The 18,869-nt window shown below is 39.6% G+C and overlaps 1 protein-coding gene across 1 annotated transcript; it reads right to left on the reverse strand.

The window, feature by feature from the left end:
- Window positions 1-531: 531 nt before the first annotated feature.
- LOC117781834 (homeotic protein spalt-major) lies at window positions 532-13,166 on the reverse strand. The gene is given in 5 exon segments (XM_034618706.1): window positions 532-1,346; window positions 1,454-1,534; window positions 1,643-2,961; window positions 2,964-5,750; window positions 12,790-13,166. Coding segments are annotated over 5 exon segments (4,368 nt in total). The 5' UTR covers window positions 12,941-13,166; the 3' UTR covers window positions 532-1,316.
- Window positions 13,167-18,869: the final 5,703 nt, after the last annotated feature.

The following is an 18,869-nucleotide window of genomic DNA, read 5'->3' on the forward strand; positions in this document are numbered from 1 at the left end:
TAATAATATTATTTAATTTTGTAGTTCTTAATTTGATTTGAATTTTTACAATCCGTTGCCAGTTTTGTTGAAAGTGATATGGAAAGCATTTCGCATTTTGCATTAACTTGGCTTTAACTGCTTCTTAAACACATTTTATCATCTTTTTTTTTACATTTAATATCACAATTTCTTTTTTTTTCATTTTTTATGTTTTTTTTTTTTTTTGTTTAATTGTTTCTCGAAGCAAAGCAAATGGATTTTTGTATTGTGTGTGCCTGAATTTATTGCAAAGTATTTACAGAGTGAGAGAGAAAGAGTTTAAAAATAAAAGCTGATATTACGAATATAGGAAACAAAAGCCAGACTAAAATTTATAGCGTGTCATATAATTATTGCACATTTTGAAATATCGTATAATTATGTTAACATGTGTGGGTTGTACACACATATAAGCATTACATACTTATATACTAAATATCTATTATTTAAAATTTAGATTATCATATACCTTAGAATTTTATGTTTTTCGTTTTGCATTTTTGTTTTTTATTTTTAAATTCGAATTTTGATTTTACTACGCCTTCAATTTCAGCTGATTTTGTTATCGATCTGTGTTGTATTACTTTATCGGATTCTATTGCAGATATATCAAAGGTATATATTCATATATTAGTAGTTGGCCTGAAACGCTATCAGTCTCATTTCAAAGCAATCCATAGCATTTTCTAGCTTGAAAATTGCTTTTGATGCATCTTTGGATACATTTCATGCCAATTTCATTTCTATATCTGTGTTTGTTTGTGTGTGTGTGTGTGTGTTGCTGTTTTGAATAATTTCTTTAGCTTTTCAGGGCTCATAAAAAAATGTTTATGAAAGAAATCATGAAAAGAAATCTGACTTTTTCCCCTGGCTGTTGTTGTTGTTGTTAACAAACTTTTGGAACAACAATCAAATAATATTTTTGTGGGCAACAATTTATAAATATAAAAGTTTTGTATATGTATCGCGGTTTTTTTTTGTATAGTTCATTTTCATTGATTTTGCTGATGAACTACCTTTTGTGTGTGGCGGGGGGAGGTGAAGGGAGGTTGAAGGCCAACGCAGTTGTCGCCTCTCTTTGCTCTGTTTCGCCTGCAGCAGCTTGGCTCTCTCTTTTATCTCTCTTCTCTTCGCTTCTGTCTCTTTCATACTCAATCGCCTCTCTTTGCTCTTGCGCTTCAACTCGGGCTTTTACAACACTGCTTGAGATCATATTGTTGCGAGAGTCTATTTGCACGGCCGTTGGCCGATATTTGGATTGTTCATGTTGATCGTGTTATCGATAACTAATTAAATTATTCGCGATCGTCGCTCCACTCATTCATCTGCAAGGAGAAGATGGAAAAGAAAAGTGTTGGATAAGTATTTGGCCAGCGGAGAGTGTGCTGAGTAGTGTTGAACAGTGTCAGGTGTATCTGATTGGAAGACTTACATACTTTACTGCACGATTTCTGAAGGTCTCCTGCTCCATGTCACGTATCTTGTGTGTCAGCATGTGCTGCTTGAGGTTACCCTGCAAATGAAGTAAGGAAAAGAGCAGAGAGATAGGCGTTAGGTTTGGCCAATTGTCAGCGATTGTCTCCACCCATTCTATGAGGAGGAACTTCTCCCTTCGACTTACCTTAGTTGTGAAACCGCGATCACAGATGTTGCACTTGAATGGTCGCTCCTTCGTGTGGCTTCTGTAGTGAATCTCGAGCGCCGAATGGCAGGGGAATGTCTTGTAGCAGATGCCGCATGTGGTGCTGCCCCTGACACCACTCAACGCAAGTGGATTGAAGGGCGCCGCTGGCATCACGGATTGCGCAATCTGATTCATGGCATTGCACATATTCTGTGTCGTTGCCGGCGGGAAGATCGGCAGATTGGGGAACATCCCAAAGGGCGGACGTGCCGCAATCAACGGATTGGGCTGAGCGGGAGGACCTCCAGCAGGTTCACTTGACCTTGCCGAGGGCTGTGGCGACGTCTGACGCTGGGCAGCGACTGCGGCGGCTGCAGCTGCTGCCGCTTTCTGTTGCACCTCCTGTGCCTCGCGACGCAGTTGCTCCTGATGCTGGTGCAAGGCAGCCGCATGTTGCTGCATCTGGTGATGATGATGCTGGGCAGCGGCGGCAGCTGCCACTGCAGCTTGTTGCTGCATCAGATGCTGATGTTGCTGCTGCAGATGGTGCTGCAATCCCGGAGGCAGGCAGTCAATGCCCACGGAAGGCGGCAGCGGGGAGGAGAGCAGCGAGGCGGGACCATTGGGACTCCTTGCCGGCGGCTGTTGACTCAACGGACTGATGGTCTTCTCCTTGCGCTCAACGGCCAGCGGGAGCGGAGATCTTGAGCTGGAGCTGGTGGCAAGCGTCGGGGGAGGCGCGGCACGTGGCGTCAGATCGAGGGCACCTTGGGAAGCCTCCGAGATGGAGCGCACGGGCGAACAGCTGGGCTTTGGCTGCGAGCTGGGACTGGTGGGAGCGGAGGGCGACGCAGATGCGGAGACGGAGCCAATGGAATTGGCATTGCTGGCGGTGGAACGTGGACGCTGATGACTATGGATGTTGACCACGCCCGTGGGATCGATGCGCAGCTTTTGCTCGAAGAGCAGAGACTTAAACTCATCCCCGGAGCGCGCACGCTCATCGCCAGCCGACTCATTGTGGTTGGACAGATGCTCCGAGGAGGCATCATCGAAGTCATCCCCATCACCACAATCCATGTTATCATCCAGATCCCCCTGCGATGACTCCGAGCCCAAAGCCCCATTGTGTGGACCTCCGTGCATACCGGCAGCTCCGGGAGGAACACCAGGACCTCCTGCTCCTGGCATGGCGCCAAAGTGAAAGGCGGCTGCGGCAAAGGGATTCATAAAGTGACCCGGCATCATTGAAGGCGGCGGATCACGGATCTCGGCAGCCTGAATCTGCTCGGGCGTAAGGTCGGTGGGTTCCCCGTGTGGAGACGGATGTGCTGCTGCAGCACGAGAGCATTGGAGTACTTCTTGTGGCAGACAGGACACTGATGGAAGTTTCTCATGGGCGGCCGGATCTTATGCACCGCCATGTGAGTCTTCAGGTTGCCCTTCGTGGTGAAGGCGCGTCCGCAGATGCGGCACTTGAAGGGTCTCTCGCCCGTATGGGTGCGGTAGTGCATCTGGAGAGCACTCTTGCAGGAGAGGACGCGATCGCAGACGACGCATTGATTGGGATCGCTGATCTTCTTGTTCTTCATGAGCTCTTTGAGCTTCATTGTCTCCGAGGTGTTCGACACCTCGATGAAGTTCTCCCACGAGTTGTCATTGCTGTGTGGGCGTGGCAGGAGGGCGGCCATCTCATGCTTGATCGGATTGAAGAAGGGCGATCGCGGAATGTGGGCGTGGGCATGCCCATGTCCGGCTGGCGACCTTATGGGCGAGTGGTGCTCCGGCGATAGCGTCTTTGTGGTGAAATTAAGGGGGAATCTCTCCGCGAAGAAGTCATCCCGATGCGGCATCGTCGGCGGAAGCTGTCCGGGTGTCGGCAGCTGATCCAGATGCGACTGTGAGCCGGGCGAGCATTGGGTATGCATGATGGCTGGGGGTTGAATGGGTTGTACCACCGGTGGGTAGCCTAGCATGGCGCTGGAGTGTGAGTGAGCATGGAGATGACGAGGGTTCGGCGGTGGCGATTGCGCCACAGTTGGGAGCTGGGGCGATGGACTGCGTCGGGTGATCGCTTCCGATTGTGATGTCTGTTGATGCTCCTGCTCCTGATCCTCATCGATGCGCTCCTCCTTGATGCGCACCTCAAGCGGCAGAGGTTCTGGCTCTGGTTCCGCCTCCATTTCAGCACTTTCAGCTCCCGTCGATTCTCGGGTCGCATTCTCCGGTTTTTCCTCCTCCAGCAACTCCGTTTTGACGGGTAATCGAACCGTTGTGCGATCCTCTTCCTCGTCATGCGGCGAACTGGGACCTGACGACTTGCGCAGATCCGTGGGCATGTCCTGGCTCTGCTGCTGACTGTGCTTGAGGGCTGCACCGAGTCCAGGCATCTGAGGGAAAAAAGGATGCGGCAGACCGGCCGTGCTGCCGGCAGCAGCGCCTAACGACTTCAGCAGCTCCATGGGTGGTCGGTAGAGACCCTGGAATCCAGGAAAAGCGGGACTTGAGGGGAAGCTCATCGACATGGACGCCTGAGCCTGAGCCTGAGCCTGAGTCATAGCGGATGTCGAAGTCGGCGGTAGACTGGGCGCTGGAGCGGGAGAATGTGTTGGCGAACTGTCCGGCGACATTTGATCCAAAAGCGGCGGATGAAACTTGTCCATGTGCTCCGGTATGGGCGTGGCATTCATGGGCACATGCGGGAACTTCTGGGCATGTCGCTGAAAGTGAACCTTGAGGTTTCCCTTCGTGGTGAAGCGACTGCCGCAGACATTGCACTTGAAAGGACGTTCTCCCGTGTGGGATCGGATGTGGATCTGAAGCGCCGAGTCGGAGCCAAAGACCTTGCCGCAGTACCGACAACGATGCTTAAAGAAGGGCTCATTGCGGTTCTTGCCCTCGCCGGATTTATCACCGAAAGCAAAGTCATCCGCCATATTGTTGGCGAGAATTCCCTGGGAGGCGGAGTCGAGCACCTCCTGGGCGCGCTTCTGTAGAAGATCGAGGGAGTTGGGCTCGGGTAGATCATCGTGATTGGTAATAATGCTAGAAGCCAAGTCGGAGCCGAAGGGCAGCGGCATGTTCTCCATCTCCTTGAGCTTGGACAGCGCATCCTGTGCACTTTCCCGCTCCCCGCTCAGCTTTAGACTGGAACTCGGCGGTTTCACACAGGCATCCTCCTCCCGCTTGCGCTTCAAGGACTCCGCGGAGATCGCTTCGGTAGCAGGGGAGGCGGATCGGGAGCGTTCCCGAAGAGGAACTCCGGCATTAATAAGATGCTGACGTGCCTTGGCTTCGGCCATGCGTGCCTCCGCCTTCTGACGCAACTCCATGTCGGCAATGCGCTCCTCCTCCTCGTAGGTGTCTGTCTCGCCATCCTCACGCTCCTCCGGCTCCAGCTCCTCGTCAGCCTCCTCCTCATTCGGCTTGACCTGGTTGAGGGCCAGCTGAGATTGCAATTGCTGGATCAACTGAATCTGGAAGAGCTGTTGCTGCTGCAGATTGAATAGCGTCTGTTGCAAGAAGGCCAGCTGCTTCATAGCCGCCTCATTGTCCGCTCCCGACGAACCATTTGCAATTGTCTTGGCCGCAAACTGTGCTATGGCCATCTGCATATTCTGTATCGCCTCCAGGGTAACTGGAGCTGCTCCAGCATTCGCTGCCTGTGACGCTGGCGGCGTTGCCGATGTCTGTCTCGGCGTCTCCTCCTGCATCTCGACATCCACATCGAGTTCTTTATCGGTGTTCGTTGGCTGCGCAGCCGCCTCCTCTGTCACAGATGTCGCGGCGGTGGGTGAATGTGGCATGGATGCACTGGAGTTGCCACTGTGATCCAGTTCGTTTTCCACGGGGGGTTTTGTCATGATCACTTCGTTGTTATTGTTGTGATTGTGATCCTCAATTGCCTCATCGACATTATCATTATCTATTTGCTGCTCTTTACTCACTCCCTTTTCCAAGACTGACTCGACCTCCCTCTCTCCTTCCTCCTCGCTCTGTCGCTGCGGACTCCGACTTGGACTGGGACTATTTCCGGCACTTGCGCTCGCCGTTGCGGTTGTCACTGGCGAGCAGGCGCCATTATCCTCCTGATCACTTGTTATATCTGCAAGAGAGTGAACAAATCATATAATACACTATTGAAATACTTTACAACACTGCAACACTATTGAAGAAGAAAACAAGTGGAAAGACTATAGTAAAAGTACTTTCAAGAAATTAATGCATAATAAAAGCCACTGCATACTTTTAGGTGATTGTATTGAAGTAAGAACTCTATTAATAACTTTGGCTAGCAATTACTTCTGTTCTAATTGTCCGATCTTTATGTGATTCAGTGGGCAAAAAATAATACTATTAGATAACGGTAATTACGATAAAAAAATTTTTATTTTAAAAACGGTCGGTGTGGTGATATATCGCGAATTACGGGGGCAGAAAGGGGCGTGTCAAAAATTTGAAACAAACTTGATCTGCATGGTGTCTATAGAAATCTATGTGCGAAATTTGGTTACTCTATCTCTTATAGTTTTTGAGATCCTTTTGTTCATACAGACAGACAGACGGACAGACGGACATGGCTATATCGACTCGGCTGTTGATGCTGGTTAAGAAAATATATACTTTATAGGGTCGAAATGCCTCCATCTCCCTGTTACATACATTCCAACGAACATTATATACCCTTTTACATATTTTTTAAGTATCGGGCTTAACAAGCGAAGAAACGGTTGAAGTTGAAGGGAGAAATAGACTTTTATGCTGGCAAATACTAAAGTCAAATATGTTTTTTAATCTTAATAAGCAAGACTTTCCACATATGCTTTACAGCTCTGTAAATGCAATTAAAATTTGTTGTTCTTATTGATATTACGCATTTATAAGTGCCGACTCAAAGAACTGCTGTGATTAAGGCAAGAACTTAACAAATTAAACAATTAGTTATTATTTACAATCAGTTAGTCAGCGCGTAGCTATAATTACAATTGATTATTCATTTTTATTTAATTGAAATAATTGTTAAATTAGTTTTTTTCCTTCTTCTGATTAGAGCAATTGTTTTGTATAAATAAATTAGGTAAATGAAAATGTCTTTAAAATAAATCAAAGTTTCTCTTTGTAGAAATCGATAAATAAATAGATATAAATAACTTATCGCTCTAATTTTTTAATGAAAATGTTTTTGCGTGCACTTGCCCCACTGTGCAGTCTTGACAATGACAACACCAACTTGTTGTTCCTGGCAGTGAACACCAAAATAGACAATGTCGGACTGTCTGGCCATGTGCTGCTGTCTCTGCCCGGGTTAGCAGCTAGTTCCCCCACTCCCTCACTGCCCCACTACCCCTTTTTCTGCTACCATACCCCAACCCTGTCCCTGAACACCCACTGTTTGCCTTTTGATCTTCACTGTTGACCATTGCCTTGTCGCATATATAACTTAATCGCCGGCAATTGTGGATGCTGCTGATGTTGCGGCTCGTTGCTGTTGCAATTACATTTCTTGTGGCAGGCAACGAACCAGCTGCCCCACTCCCCTCCCTCCCTAGTGCATTGTCAGTCAACTGTTTGTTTGGCCAGCAATTAGCAATTGTTGTTGAGCAGCTGATTCTCACCTGTTGCCAGCAGTTTTTTAAGCTACCAAAAAGTGCAGGAAATAAACAGACATTTGTCCGTCGGCAAATTAAAAAAGATTTCGTATATCTATATATATCTATAGATGTATATGTACTAAAAAGCGACCAAATTGGTTCGCATGCGCCGCAGCCATAAAACATAATTTATGATAAGTCAACGAGATAAATCTACCCTCTCTCGCCCCCCCCTTGGGTTCCCCCTTTGCCTCAGAGTGTTGCCTAGTGAGTATAATAAAGCATATTTCTGCACAAATCGAAACGAGTCAAGCGAGTTTTGGCATACACAGAGCTAAAGATACAAAGATACAGGCTACAGGCTGCAGATACTTTTAGCAGCTACGTTTGACTGTTGGCTGCGCTATCAGCGCCATTTGCATATCGATCGCATTAATATTATTATTGTTATTATTTTTAAAGCCAAATATGACAATGAGTTGGCCAACACTGTTCCTCGATTCGCAAACAGAGTATTTTATTTTAAATTATTATTTTCCATTTGATTTGCCGCGTATTTATCTCATTTATTGATTAGCAGATTGTCGTTAACTTGTTGAGTCTGGGTTCAACGAAAATTCTTAGCAGCCATATAATAATTATAATTGATAAGTGAATGTTATTTTAATTAATTAAAATTAAGTATAATGTGACTCAATACTCATTAAATTGCTGGTCGGTTCGCTTTGTTCTTGCCAACATGTCACGACAGTTGACCATAAAAAACGCAACTGCAAATCGAATTATGATGCCCATAAAATCAAATTGGGCAATCGAACATTGTTAAGTCATTTTGCAATTGATAATAAATTTGTTAAATTTACAATAACAACAAACGCATCTTGTTTATTGTCTTGGCCACGACAACAAAACATTCTCAGACTTCAAAACTCAAACTCCTTCTGATTTTTATTTATTTTAAATTCTTTAGTCTTTTGGTTTGTGTTTATATTTTAATTTGTACTTTCCTGTATATTTTAGTTCCATTGCGCAGCCTAAGGAAACTGTAGGAAAAGTATTTCAAGATATATCTATAGCTGTATCTGTTACCTGTACCGTTTCAAGACTTATTTCTCGCACTGTGGTTTGTTATGCCAAACTGACAGATAAATAAATATGATATTGTGGACAGGAAATTATATTTCCCATTGTTATACCAAATAAACAAAAATGAGTAGAGGAAGAATTAGCTGTATCTACAAGATATAAATTGAATTGTACAAGTTTAAAGGTGGATTAAGTCAAGCCATAAATCCATTTGTGCCCCAAGCAGTAAATTCAAATGAATTATATCAGTATATATATACTTGTATGTTTTATTATATACATGCATACTTATTTAAATACAATCGTATCTCTACGCACACCTAACAAAGTTCATAAATCCGCACAAATTGTACAATTAAAGATTATCCAAAATGATGAAACATTTTCAACATTTTAAACATTTTGCAGCTTTCCATCTGCCCCTTTTTTACCATTGTCAAATTATGTTTGCAACAATTTATAAAACTTTTTAGCATTTAAATTGTCACTTCCACCACACTCACTCACACGTCAAAATATCTCGTCTGGTTGTCTGTATCTTTTTTCTGCTTCTGCTTTGCTTTTTTTTTTTTTTTGTATCTGTCGGAGGTTTTGGCTAGTAAATTTTATTTGTTGCGCCCATTTGGGTCGTTTAGCTTTCAGCAAATCAATTTTTTATCGGCCAACACCGCAAAATGATTTGTGAAATCGTTTGGTTTAGACTAAATCAATTAGTGCAAATCAATGCAATTATTAAATTATAAAAATATAAAAAATATGTGTTTTCTCAATCAACTAGTTAGAGAGTTAGCCTAGATTATAGACCAACAATAAAAGTGTTAATTATCTAATCAATGTTATTTCTCATTCGCCAAGCAATTAAAATTAATTATTAACAATTTGATATAGTTAATAATTAACGTTATACTTTTTAATACTCTTACTAAATTGAATTTTATATATATATTAAACAATTTTAAAACTTTTATATAATATTTGTAACTTTTAGAAAATGTCATTCACCTTCCATACTATGTATGAATAGTATTATTTATGTTTGCAATGTAATGCAATTAACCCATGATAGCGTCACTTTATATGCATTACAATATGCTAATTCGGATTGTTAGCTAATGCAAAACTAAAAAAAAGAACTGCTACTCGTTAAATTTTGTCATCGTCTTCAGTTATTTGTAGTTTTTGTTGTTTTTGTTGTTTTTGTCATTGTTTTTTGTCGTTTACGTTTTCGACTTTGTTGTCATGACTTTTAGAATGGGCTGGGTGCATACATTTGACTCTAGTTACCTTTCGGCAGCGTTCAGCAAGCGTTTCAATTATTCCATCATCATATTCAATATGCAAATCCATGGGGCATTGGCAGGGGGAGGTGAGAGGGAGCAGGAGGGAGAGAGATTGGAATAACACGTCAATGTTTTTTCCCGTTTTGCGGAGGTGAAAATAAAAATGTGCAGCGAATTGGAAAATGCAAAATAACAACAATAGCCTGGTCACAAAGGACAGTCGGGCAGACAGACAGACAGGCAAAGAGGCAGTTAGAAAGAGAGGCAAGATCAAGTCGCATAATTTAATAATATCCAAGTCCATCGACGATTTCGATTTCGATTTTGGTACAAATTCCACGAGTTTGGCATAAATTGACACCCAGGGCAAATTGAATGTACATGAACATCGATTTTTTAAGCATGCATAACTAAGTAAAAAGCGCACAAAAAAGTGGTTGAACAACTAGTTGTTACCCTATAAAAGCTAAACTTCAAAATCTATTTCTATTTGTATACAAATTTTATGAGTCAATAAATTGCCTGTTCCTGTTCATTTACTGACTATGCCCACCCATATACCCCTTTTGTACTGTTGAATGACTATAGGGTAGCCAAAGAAACACAGAAATTTATGCATTAAAATTGGAATTGGCCTACGGAACTGAAAGCTACGCAAAACTGGAAAATAAAAAACAAAATAAAAAATAACATCACAGTCAAAACGCATAAATAAAAATAATTAAATAATTAATGTCATTAAGTTATGCGCATCGACTTTTCCATTGGGGTTAAAGCAAACCTACAACAACAACAAAATATTTTTTAAAAATACATGTTTAGTTAAATAGTCTAACTATATGTACATATAATTAAGCCATATAAATCAAATGGAAATCAGCTCATGAGTTTAATTTTTTCTGAGCTTTTTTCTCATATTTTTTGTTATTTTCGCATCTGCCAATTTTTTGATATTTATTTTATTTATTGTGCCACACTAATGAGTGAACATTTTTTAATGCTCAGCTCATTTTAGTAAATGCTACAGTTATACATTAAAAATATAAGCATTTGTATGTATTTGCAAGCTTGTATGTGAATCAAAAACCTACCAAAAATAAATTAATAAAGCAACAAAAATATATATTGAGAGGGTGAAAAAAAATAATCATGTTTATCGCCTTTTAAAAGCTTATGGGCAACAATATTCAAAAATTTAAATTTATATGCCAGCTCATTCGGAATTAAAGATGGATATGAATGTATGTATATAGTATAGACATTTGTGTTTATATAAAAATATAAGTGTATAAATAACTTCTGATCTGCTCGCAGCAGATGAATTAAAAGAGATTAGAAATCAATAATGTAATTACTATCACAAAGTACATACTAATTATATTTTACTTAATTTATTTTCTGTTGTTCACACTCTTAATATGTATTTTAACTACAACAGAAATATTTATGGATATATAACTCATAAGAAAATTCAATTTGTAGTAACATAAATAGAAATGTCATTGTCTGATTTAAAACTAGTGTAGAATGTAAATAATATTAATGAAGCTCCTTAGAATATTGACACAGAATCAATACGAAATTTATTGTCAAACAAAAATATGCCCCAAAGACACTTTTTATCTTTAAGATACTAAGTAATACATAAAAACTTTGAAATTCAACATTTTATTTATTTATACTATTATAATTGAAAATTACAATATATAAAATTAGAAAGTGATATTGAGAATTTCAAAACATTTTCCGCAGAGATAAAAAAAAACTGAACCAGTTTCAGTTAATTAACAAATTTGTCATTTTTGCCCAATGAAGCGACACACAACTAAACAAATTTATGTTAAATATTAAAGCTGTAACATTGATTTGGGTCTTTGTAAATAGTTTAACTGTATTTGGAGCTAAGATAAAAGGGAAAAACTGACAAATCAAAAAGAGCCGGCCATTTAGAAAATGGTTTTTCATTTTTTATTTATTGTTTTTTTTTTCTGTAAATTTATTCAACTGTCTGCACCAGTTTTATTATCAAATATAATTTTTTTTCGCCTACAGTTTTTTTGATTTTGCATTTCCAGTTTAGACTTTAAAGTTTTTAAGTGTGTTTCCATCTCAGTCTAATTATGTACATCTTCTTCTTTAACTGTTTTATTGGAGTGTGTTACTAATAACATATTTATCTTGATTATTCAATGTGCATTTTTAACAGCTCTCCGTCTCAGTTCCCGAACTCTGTTCATCTATTTTTATGACAAATCAAATATCGATATGATTTAAGTGTGTACATATTAATATAGCAGTGTGTGTGTGCTTGTGTGTGTGTGCTCATCATAAAGCTCGAATATGATTTGAGAGCAGTTTGGAGGCCTTTTCAAATCGGTTTCTCTAATGGATTTTGAAAGCTCCGCCATTTGCATACGCCAGAAAGTCAAAAAGCCACAAAATAAATCCAATCGAAACGCATTGAATCGATTCGGTTTAGCTTCGGAATATTGTATCCAATTTAACACCAAATTAATTAATTAAATTTTTGTTGCTTGTTTCTCTGTTTCGCCTCGCTTCTTTATTTAACGGACAATTTTGTAACTGTCTATTCAAAATTATTAAGGGAAGGCATAAAATTGTCTCACTCCATTTGAAAATAACAGACAACCATAAATGATAATTCATTTTTATGAGACTTTAAGTTATTTTCCTTTCGATTTATAATTTCACAAGCTTTGTTGGAAATAAAACTTTAAAGTTACAAATACAGTAGCTGTATGGTTATATTCGATTTGAGCCATAAATGCATAAAACTAAAAGCAGTTGTAAGAAGTGAATGTAATTGAGTCAAATTAAAGTTGAAGCTTTTTGAATTGTTAATTTTATGTAATGTTAAAGTTTGTATAAATTAAAAGGAAATTGTCTTCTAAAAATTTGTTTTTAACTCTGAATACTCAACTTAGACTAAGCACAATTTTTTCAATGTCTCCTTAAATTTAAAAAAAAAATTCAAATTTGACAATATCTACACATTTTACGTTAAAATATCTCAGATTTAGTTATAAAACCCCTTAAATAGACTTTGAAAAATCGGCCTCAAGAACTTGGACTACTTGTAGCACTATATTTGAACTTTAATTTAGTTTAAGATATTATTAGATTTGTCGCTTAAATTTTGGTATAAGTTTCGAGTGTTTTTTCTCACCTTTGTCGGCGCTTCTGGCGCGATCCTTCAGCTGTTTGACAATGCCATATTTAACGGTACCAAATTGTATCATTTTATTGATGGTCTCCTGGTGATTATCCTTGAAGTCACTACGCATTGCACACAGAACGTTTGACAAGTGATTTTTCATCAAGAATGTTGAATTGTTGATCGATTGTTGTTTGATGTTTTAGCACAATTTTAACATTATTTTTCGAGGTGTGTGTTGGTTGTATGTTGGGTGTGTGTGTGCTTGCATGTGTTGGGGAGGGGAATGAAGTTAAGAATCTGTGTTCGTTGTCTTGGCTCCACTTGGCCAAAGAAAATGGAACATTTGTCATGCGCGCAGTTCTTGATCCATGTCTCACTGTTCTTGTCACACTCTTAAGCTTTTCTTTACTTTTCTCAACTTTTGTTAATTTTTTTTAGGGTAAATTTATCATTGGAATTCACAAACGCCCGTTGTGTGTTTTGCCGTCGGCTTGGCAACGTTTACCGATAGCGAATTGCATTGAGATACATTTTGAATTTAAAAACTCATCACATTGATCATGTATATATATATTATAGATAGATTTGTAGACACTTGGAGGCAATCTGATTGGAATTTTGGAATTGCTCGCGTACTCGCTAAAAATGTTGTGTTGTGTTGAAACGGAACGAAACGAAACGGGAAACGTAATCGGAATCGGTATCGGTAACAACTCAGTGGCTGAATCGCTGCTCTCAATGCGGCACGAACGTTCAGCACGCGCGTCAAAATAACACTGACACAAAACACAAACAATATCTTTGAGATACTTTCAGACACACATACACTCACACTCTCGCACACGCACGCACATACTGACAGTGGGCAACACGAACGCAGCGTCGTTTCTGCTGTTGCTGCTTCGGGCAGCGACAACGACGACGACGACGACCGGTTTACTACCAATATTTTTACATGCACATACATATGCATGTGTGTGTGTGTGTGTGTGTGTGCAACATTTTTATTATTACTGCCAACGACAACAACAACAACAACTGCTGGATATCCTGACATTCAGTCAACCAACCCACCTTATGCTCACACACACACACACACATACTCTCAGCGGCGCACTCGCTCACATTTCACATAATTTTTCATATATATATTCACGCTCTCGCTCCCACTTGCACACACACCCTCTCCAATACCCACACACACATACATAGTCGCATTTTCCCTCTCATCATAATTTTTATTAAATTTTAGCCGACAGTCGTCGGCCGTCTCGTGCTGTCTTGCTTGCACCTTTGGCCAGTTATGACTGCTGTTACTGTTACTGTTGCCATCGACCTCTCACCGCTGCGCAACTTGCGGACCTCACACTCGCTCTCTCTATCTCGCGCTCGCGAGCGCAGGATGCTCATTCACTGCTGCTGCTGCTGCTGCAGGCGTTGCTGCCTCTGCCTCTACCTCTGCCTCCGCCTCTGCTTACCTGGACATTTATGAAACTTGTTCGAAAAATTATGAAACACACTCACTCACACACTCACACACACACTCCAAGAGACTTGACGCGGCGAACGCTCAAAAAAGCAGCGCACTTCGTGTTGGCTTCGCCTTGGCTGCGCTGCCGGCGCCGCTGTCGCTGTCGCTGCGGCTGCTGCTGCTGTTACTTCCTTCCGCTTTGGTGGCTTATCGGTAGCTCGCTCACCTCTTGCGCCATTGTTGTTGTTGTTAACGAATTCTTGGCAATTTTTTTCGCTGCTTCTGCTTCGGCTGCTCTCGGGTGCCATCTTGCGCTCTCTCTCGCTCTGCGCTCTCTTGATTAATAATTTATCATAATTCATATGCGCCGGCAACTGGTTGCGAATACCCCCTCCTCCATCCTCGCCCCTCACCACGCCACAGACTCTCCCCTTCCATCTAGCGCTGCTCTTACAAAATGTTCGGCCCTTTTGCAGCTGCCGTCTCGCTTGCACGCACGCCTGCGCCCCGCTCATGTGTTGCGTGTGCTCTTCCCACCTCTTGAGCGCGCGCTCTCTCTCGCTCTTGCTCAATCGCACGCTCTCTCCTTTCCGCCAGTTATGAGCGCCGTTGCTGTTGTTGCTTTTTTAATTTCGGTTTTATAAGATTTTCGGTTCTTTGCTATTGTTTCCCCCCCTCTCTTCGTCTACTTGCTTTGGGTGCTTCGCTTATTCGTCAATTCGATTGTGTGTGTGTGAGTTGAATATTATGAGCCATTCATCAAAATGTTTGCTTACTCGTTTCTTTTTTCATTTTGTTGTTGTTGTTTTATCGTGACTTTTGGCAACTCCCACTTCTTTTAAAATTTTCTTATTTTCTTATTGTTTATTCCACTGCCTTGAGACATTTTATTGTTTCTGCAGCTTTATCGATTTACTCCACGAATTCTCGAATACTTTAAAGCTTAAACATTTTTAAGAATTCATTTGTGACTCAATTTCGCACATCTGGCGATAAATTTGTAACTTCTGTTTTTGTTATAATCATTTTTATTGTTAATAGAAAATTCTAAACTCTTTAAAAAGCTTTGACTAATTATAATTAGTGAATAATTATTGAAACAATTGTTGAATAACTTTTGATTACTAACATTAATTGATCGAAATGATTCAAGTTTGCATTAATTTTAATTTTCATTCATTCGATTTCATTCCTTGAGTGATAAATCAGCCTGAAGTGATTCAATTATTGTTCTCAATTTGGCAAGCCCGTAAAATAAATTGTATTTGTCGTAATAATTGAGAAATTAACAAAATGTTGAATGGAAATAATTTTAATTCAGCAATTTCGGCACATTTTCAAAATTATCATAAATTTTAAAAGATTAGAGAAAGCAAATTATCTGTAAAATCTATAGAAAATGTATTCTTAAATGTAATAATACAGTTGAAAATATTATGCGAAGAAATAGGATGCATGTGACAGTAAATTGGTTAAAGTCAAGATATTAATTCAATCCCAATTTTATTATACTGCTAAAAATATAAAAAATATTTTAAAATGTTATTTAAAAGCTGCGGATTAAGTGTAAAGTGTGGCATATTAAATTATTATTTAGCTAATGTTTTATTCTATAACTCTTTTTTTCTGTAAATGATAAATATCCATATTTTTTTTATTGTATTATTTATAATTGTTTTCAGAAATATTGAAAGAAAAGCTTAATGTAAGCTTTCTTAGCTTATTCGCATTCCAAAAAGATGTCCAAATCAAACTTATAGCTTTAAATAAATAATATATTAATAAACAATTTCTTTAGAAATCAATTGATTAACTATATCCTCTGTAACTCGATTCATACGAAATGAAATCCCCACCCATCTTTTTATTTTTCAAAGAACCGTTTGGCAAACTTACGTCAAAAAAGGATCCAATGGTCACAACAACAGCAATAACCAAAATAAAAAGCAACCAATAAGAAAAACTACAAACATACATAAGATAAAAGAAGGCACTCATAAAGCTGCCTCTGTTGACGTCGCTGCTTCTGTTGACGTCGCGACGCTGCTGCAGAGTGCAAACGAAAAGTCAAATTCGTTCAGTTGCCCAAAGGGTGTGGTGGGGTGGAGATGTCAGAACGGAAAGGGGGAGAACCGCAGTCGGGAACGCTGTCATAAATTTGTTAAAGATCGGAGTGAGGTGGTGGGAATGTCGAAGAGAGAGTGCGAGTTGAGAAGAGCGTAAATAAAATGCAGAAACTGAAGGAGCAGGAAACGATACAAGTGAAAAAAGAAACAAAACAATGCAATACAAAAAAATAAACGAAGAAAATGAAGCAAAAAATAAAAGAACAACATCAGCAATAACAACAACAACGTGCAAAGCCAATCGCCACCTTGCGCACCAGTAAGAAAACAGAAACAGAAAACAGAAAACGGCGCACTCATAAACCAACAAAAACAACAACAACAACAGCAAGAACAGCAACAAATGAGACGAGTCAAATGTTGTATACAATACGCCTCCAACCCACTGAAGTCTCTCTCTCTCTCTCTCTCGCTTGGGTTTGTTTATGTACCAGGCAAATACATAATTCATAACGCTCATATTCGCTCATCTTGCGCCGCCGCCGATAACCAACCGCCGCGGCGCAGTCAGCGACGGCAGCGGGAGTGTCGTTCGTATCTCAATGTTTCTGCCCTTTTCATATCTGCCATCATATTCCAACTGATACGCCAATACAATTACGAGGCACACACACACACACACGCGCATCAAGTTTTTGATAGACTCTCATAATCATAACGAAAACAACACCAACGCAGCACAACAACAACAACATCGCGCACTCATTGAATTCTTACAGGTTGCTTGCCTCTCTCTTTCTCGCTCTCTCACTCTCACACACACACACACGTGCGCTCTTTGTGCATTTGCCTGCTTGCGCTGTGGCGCAACAGCAGCAGCGCAGCGGCCGCGCTCATTTTCGAAATGTCTGCTGTTTCTGTCACTGTCGCGCTCTCAGTGTCATGCGCTGTTAGCAGTCAGTCTTATACGCTGTTAACTGTATGCATATTCGAAAATGTAGACAAACTTAGTCTGTTAACAGCGCTACCCCGCCATATGTAAAAGAATGTTAACTACACATTCTGTGTGTGTGTGTGTGTTTATAAATTTTTATAATAAGTCAAAAAGGTATACAAATTAAAAAAAAAAAAAAACATTTGTTGTATATTTTGCATGCCCATTTTTTAAAATTCCATTAGCTCATAACCATAAACAATAGAGTGATCTTTTTATTCGCCTTCAGACCCAAAAAATGGCGGCAATAAAAAAATTTTAATTAGCTAATATAACAAAAACCAATAAACCTAGCAATTTTTAATGCGAATGCTCTTTGAAATTTTTAATTTAATTCTCAAAATCAATAAACTAAAACATTAAAATAAACATTAATACATTTGCTGAATACTAATTTGAGTTTAAATTATTTTTTTTATAAAATATTGTTGCCCAAAAATGACTTACGAATTCCAAGATCTTGAAATACTTTTAAATGTGTTTTTAAACATTTTTATGTTTTCCGATATCAAAATCGTTTATTTTAAATTCAGAAATTCAAAATTAGTTTCAAGAAAATAAATTTGGCTTAACAAATTGTTGAATGTTTTCATCTCTATTGAACCACACAAAATTAATTTTTTTTTTAAATAACTGATTTTTTAAACTCAAATTCTTATTAAATTTATTTTAAAATATTGATAAAAAAATATTTTAATAATAATTTGAGATTAGCTTACTGTGGCTTTTAAGAAAACATATTCTTAACCTCTAAATTTCCAACATTTCTCTATCGATATTTATTACCATTGTAACTTTACCTCTCTGTCTGTCTCTCTCATATCCTTAATCAATATGCAATCTGGCAGCCTGATTTTGTCACCCCATTTTTAATACCCTTTTTTTCTATTTTCCTATCAACATCATAAGATCTTTGAATTTAAATGATCTTTCGGCCTCTTTGTTGAACTAATTAAAAATCGAAAGAAACCAGAAAACAAAGTAAAATAATTTACGAAAGGAAAGTAAAACAAAAGGAAAGAATAGAGGTAGAAATAATGAACGGAATCGCTTCCGCTTAGCGGTCCTGCCTCAAAGGATCGCAAATGGAATAAACAAAATTCAAAAAGAAAACTAAATAGAAATAGAAATTAGGAAATAAATAAATAAAAGTTATTGCCAGTTCGCAGGGTAGCGCATGCGTCGGGCATATCAATTGCCAGTGTAGGGTTTTATGATGGTCAGTATTGGGCCTAAGTAAACCGACGATTCTCGATCCTCGAAGGATTTTCATTTCCATTACCATTCCCATTTCGTTTGTTGTTGTCCGCTTTTTGCGTCAGCGTTTTTCACACTTGCCCCTTGTGCCTCATAAAAATTATGGCAAAATTCAACAAGTAATTTTCCCGGGATTTGTTTTTCAGTTGCGTGCCTCAATTCTTGAGACGTGCCACTTGGTTGAACCGAGAAGGGGCAGGCAGAGGAGGAGGAGGAGTGGCTTTTATGACCACATTGCTAACGTTTTAGAATTTTAAAAATTTAACAAATTTTATTAGATTTTAATGTTGAGCATTTTTGC

The sequence above is a fragment of the Drosophila innubila genome, assembly GCF_004354385.1.
Source record: "Drosophila innubila isolate TH190305 chromosome 2L unlocalized genomic scaffold, UK_Dinn_1.0 4_B_2L, whole genome shotgun sequence".
NCBI lineage: Eukaryota > Metazoa > Arthropoda > Insecta > Diptera > Drosophilidae > Drosophila > Drosophila innubila.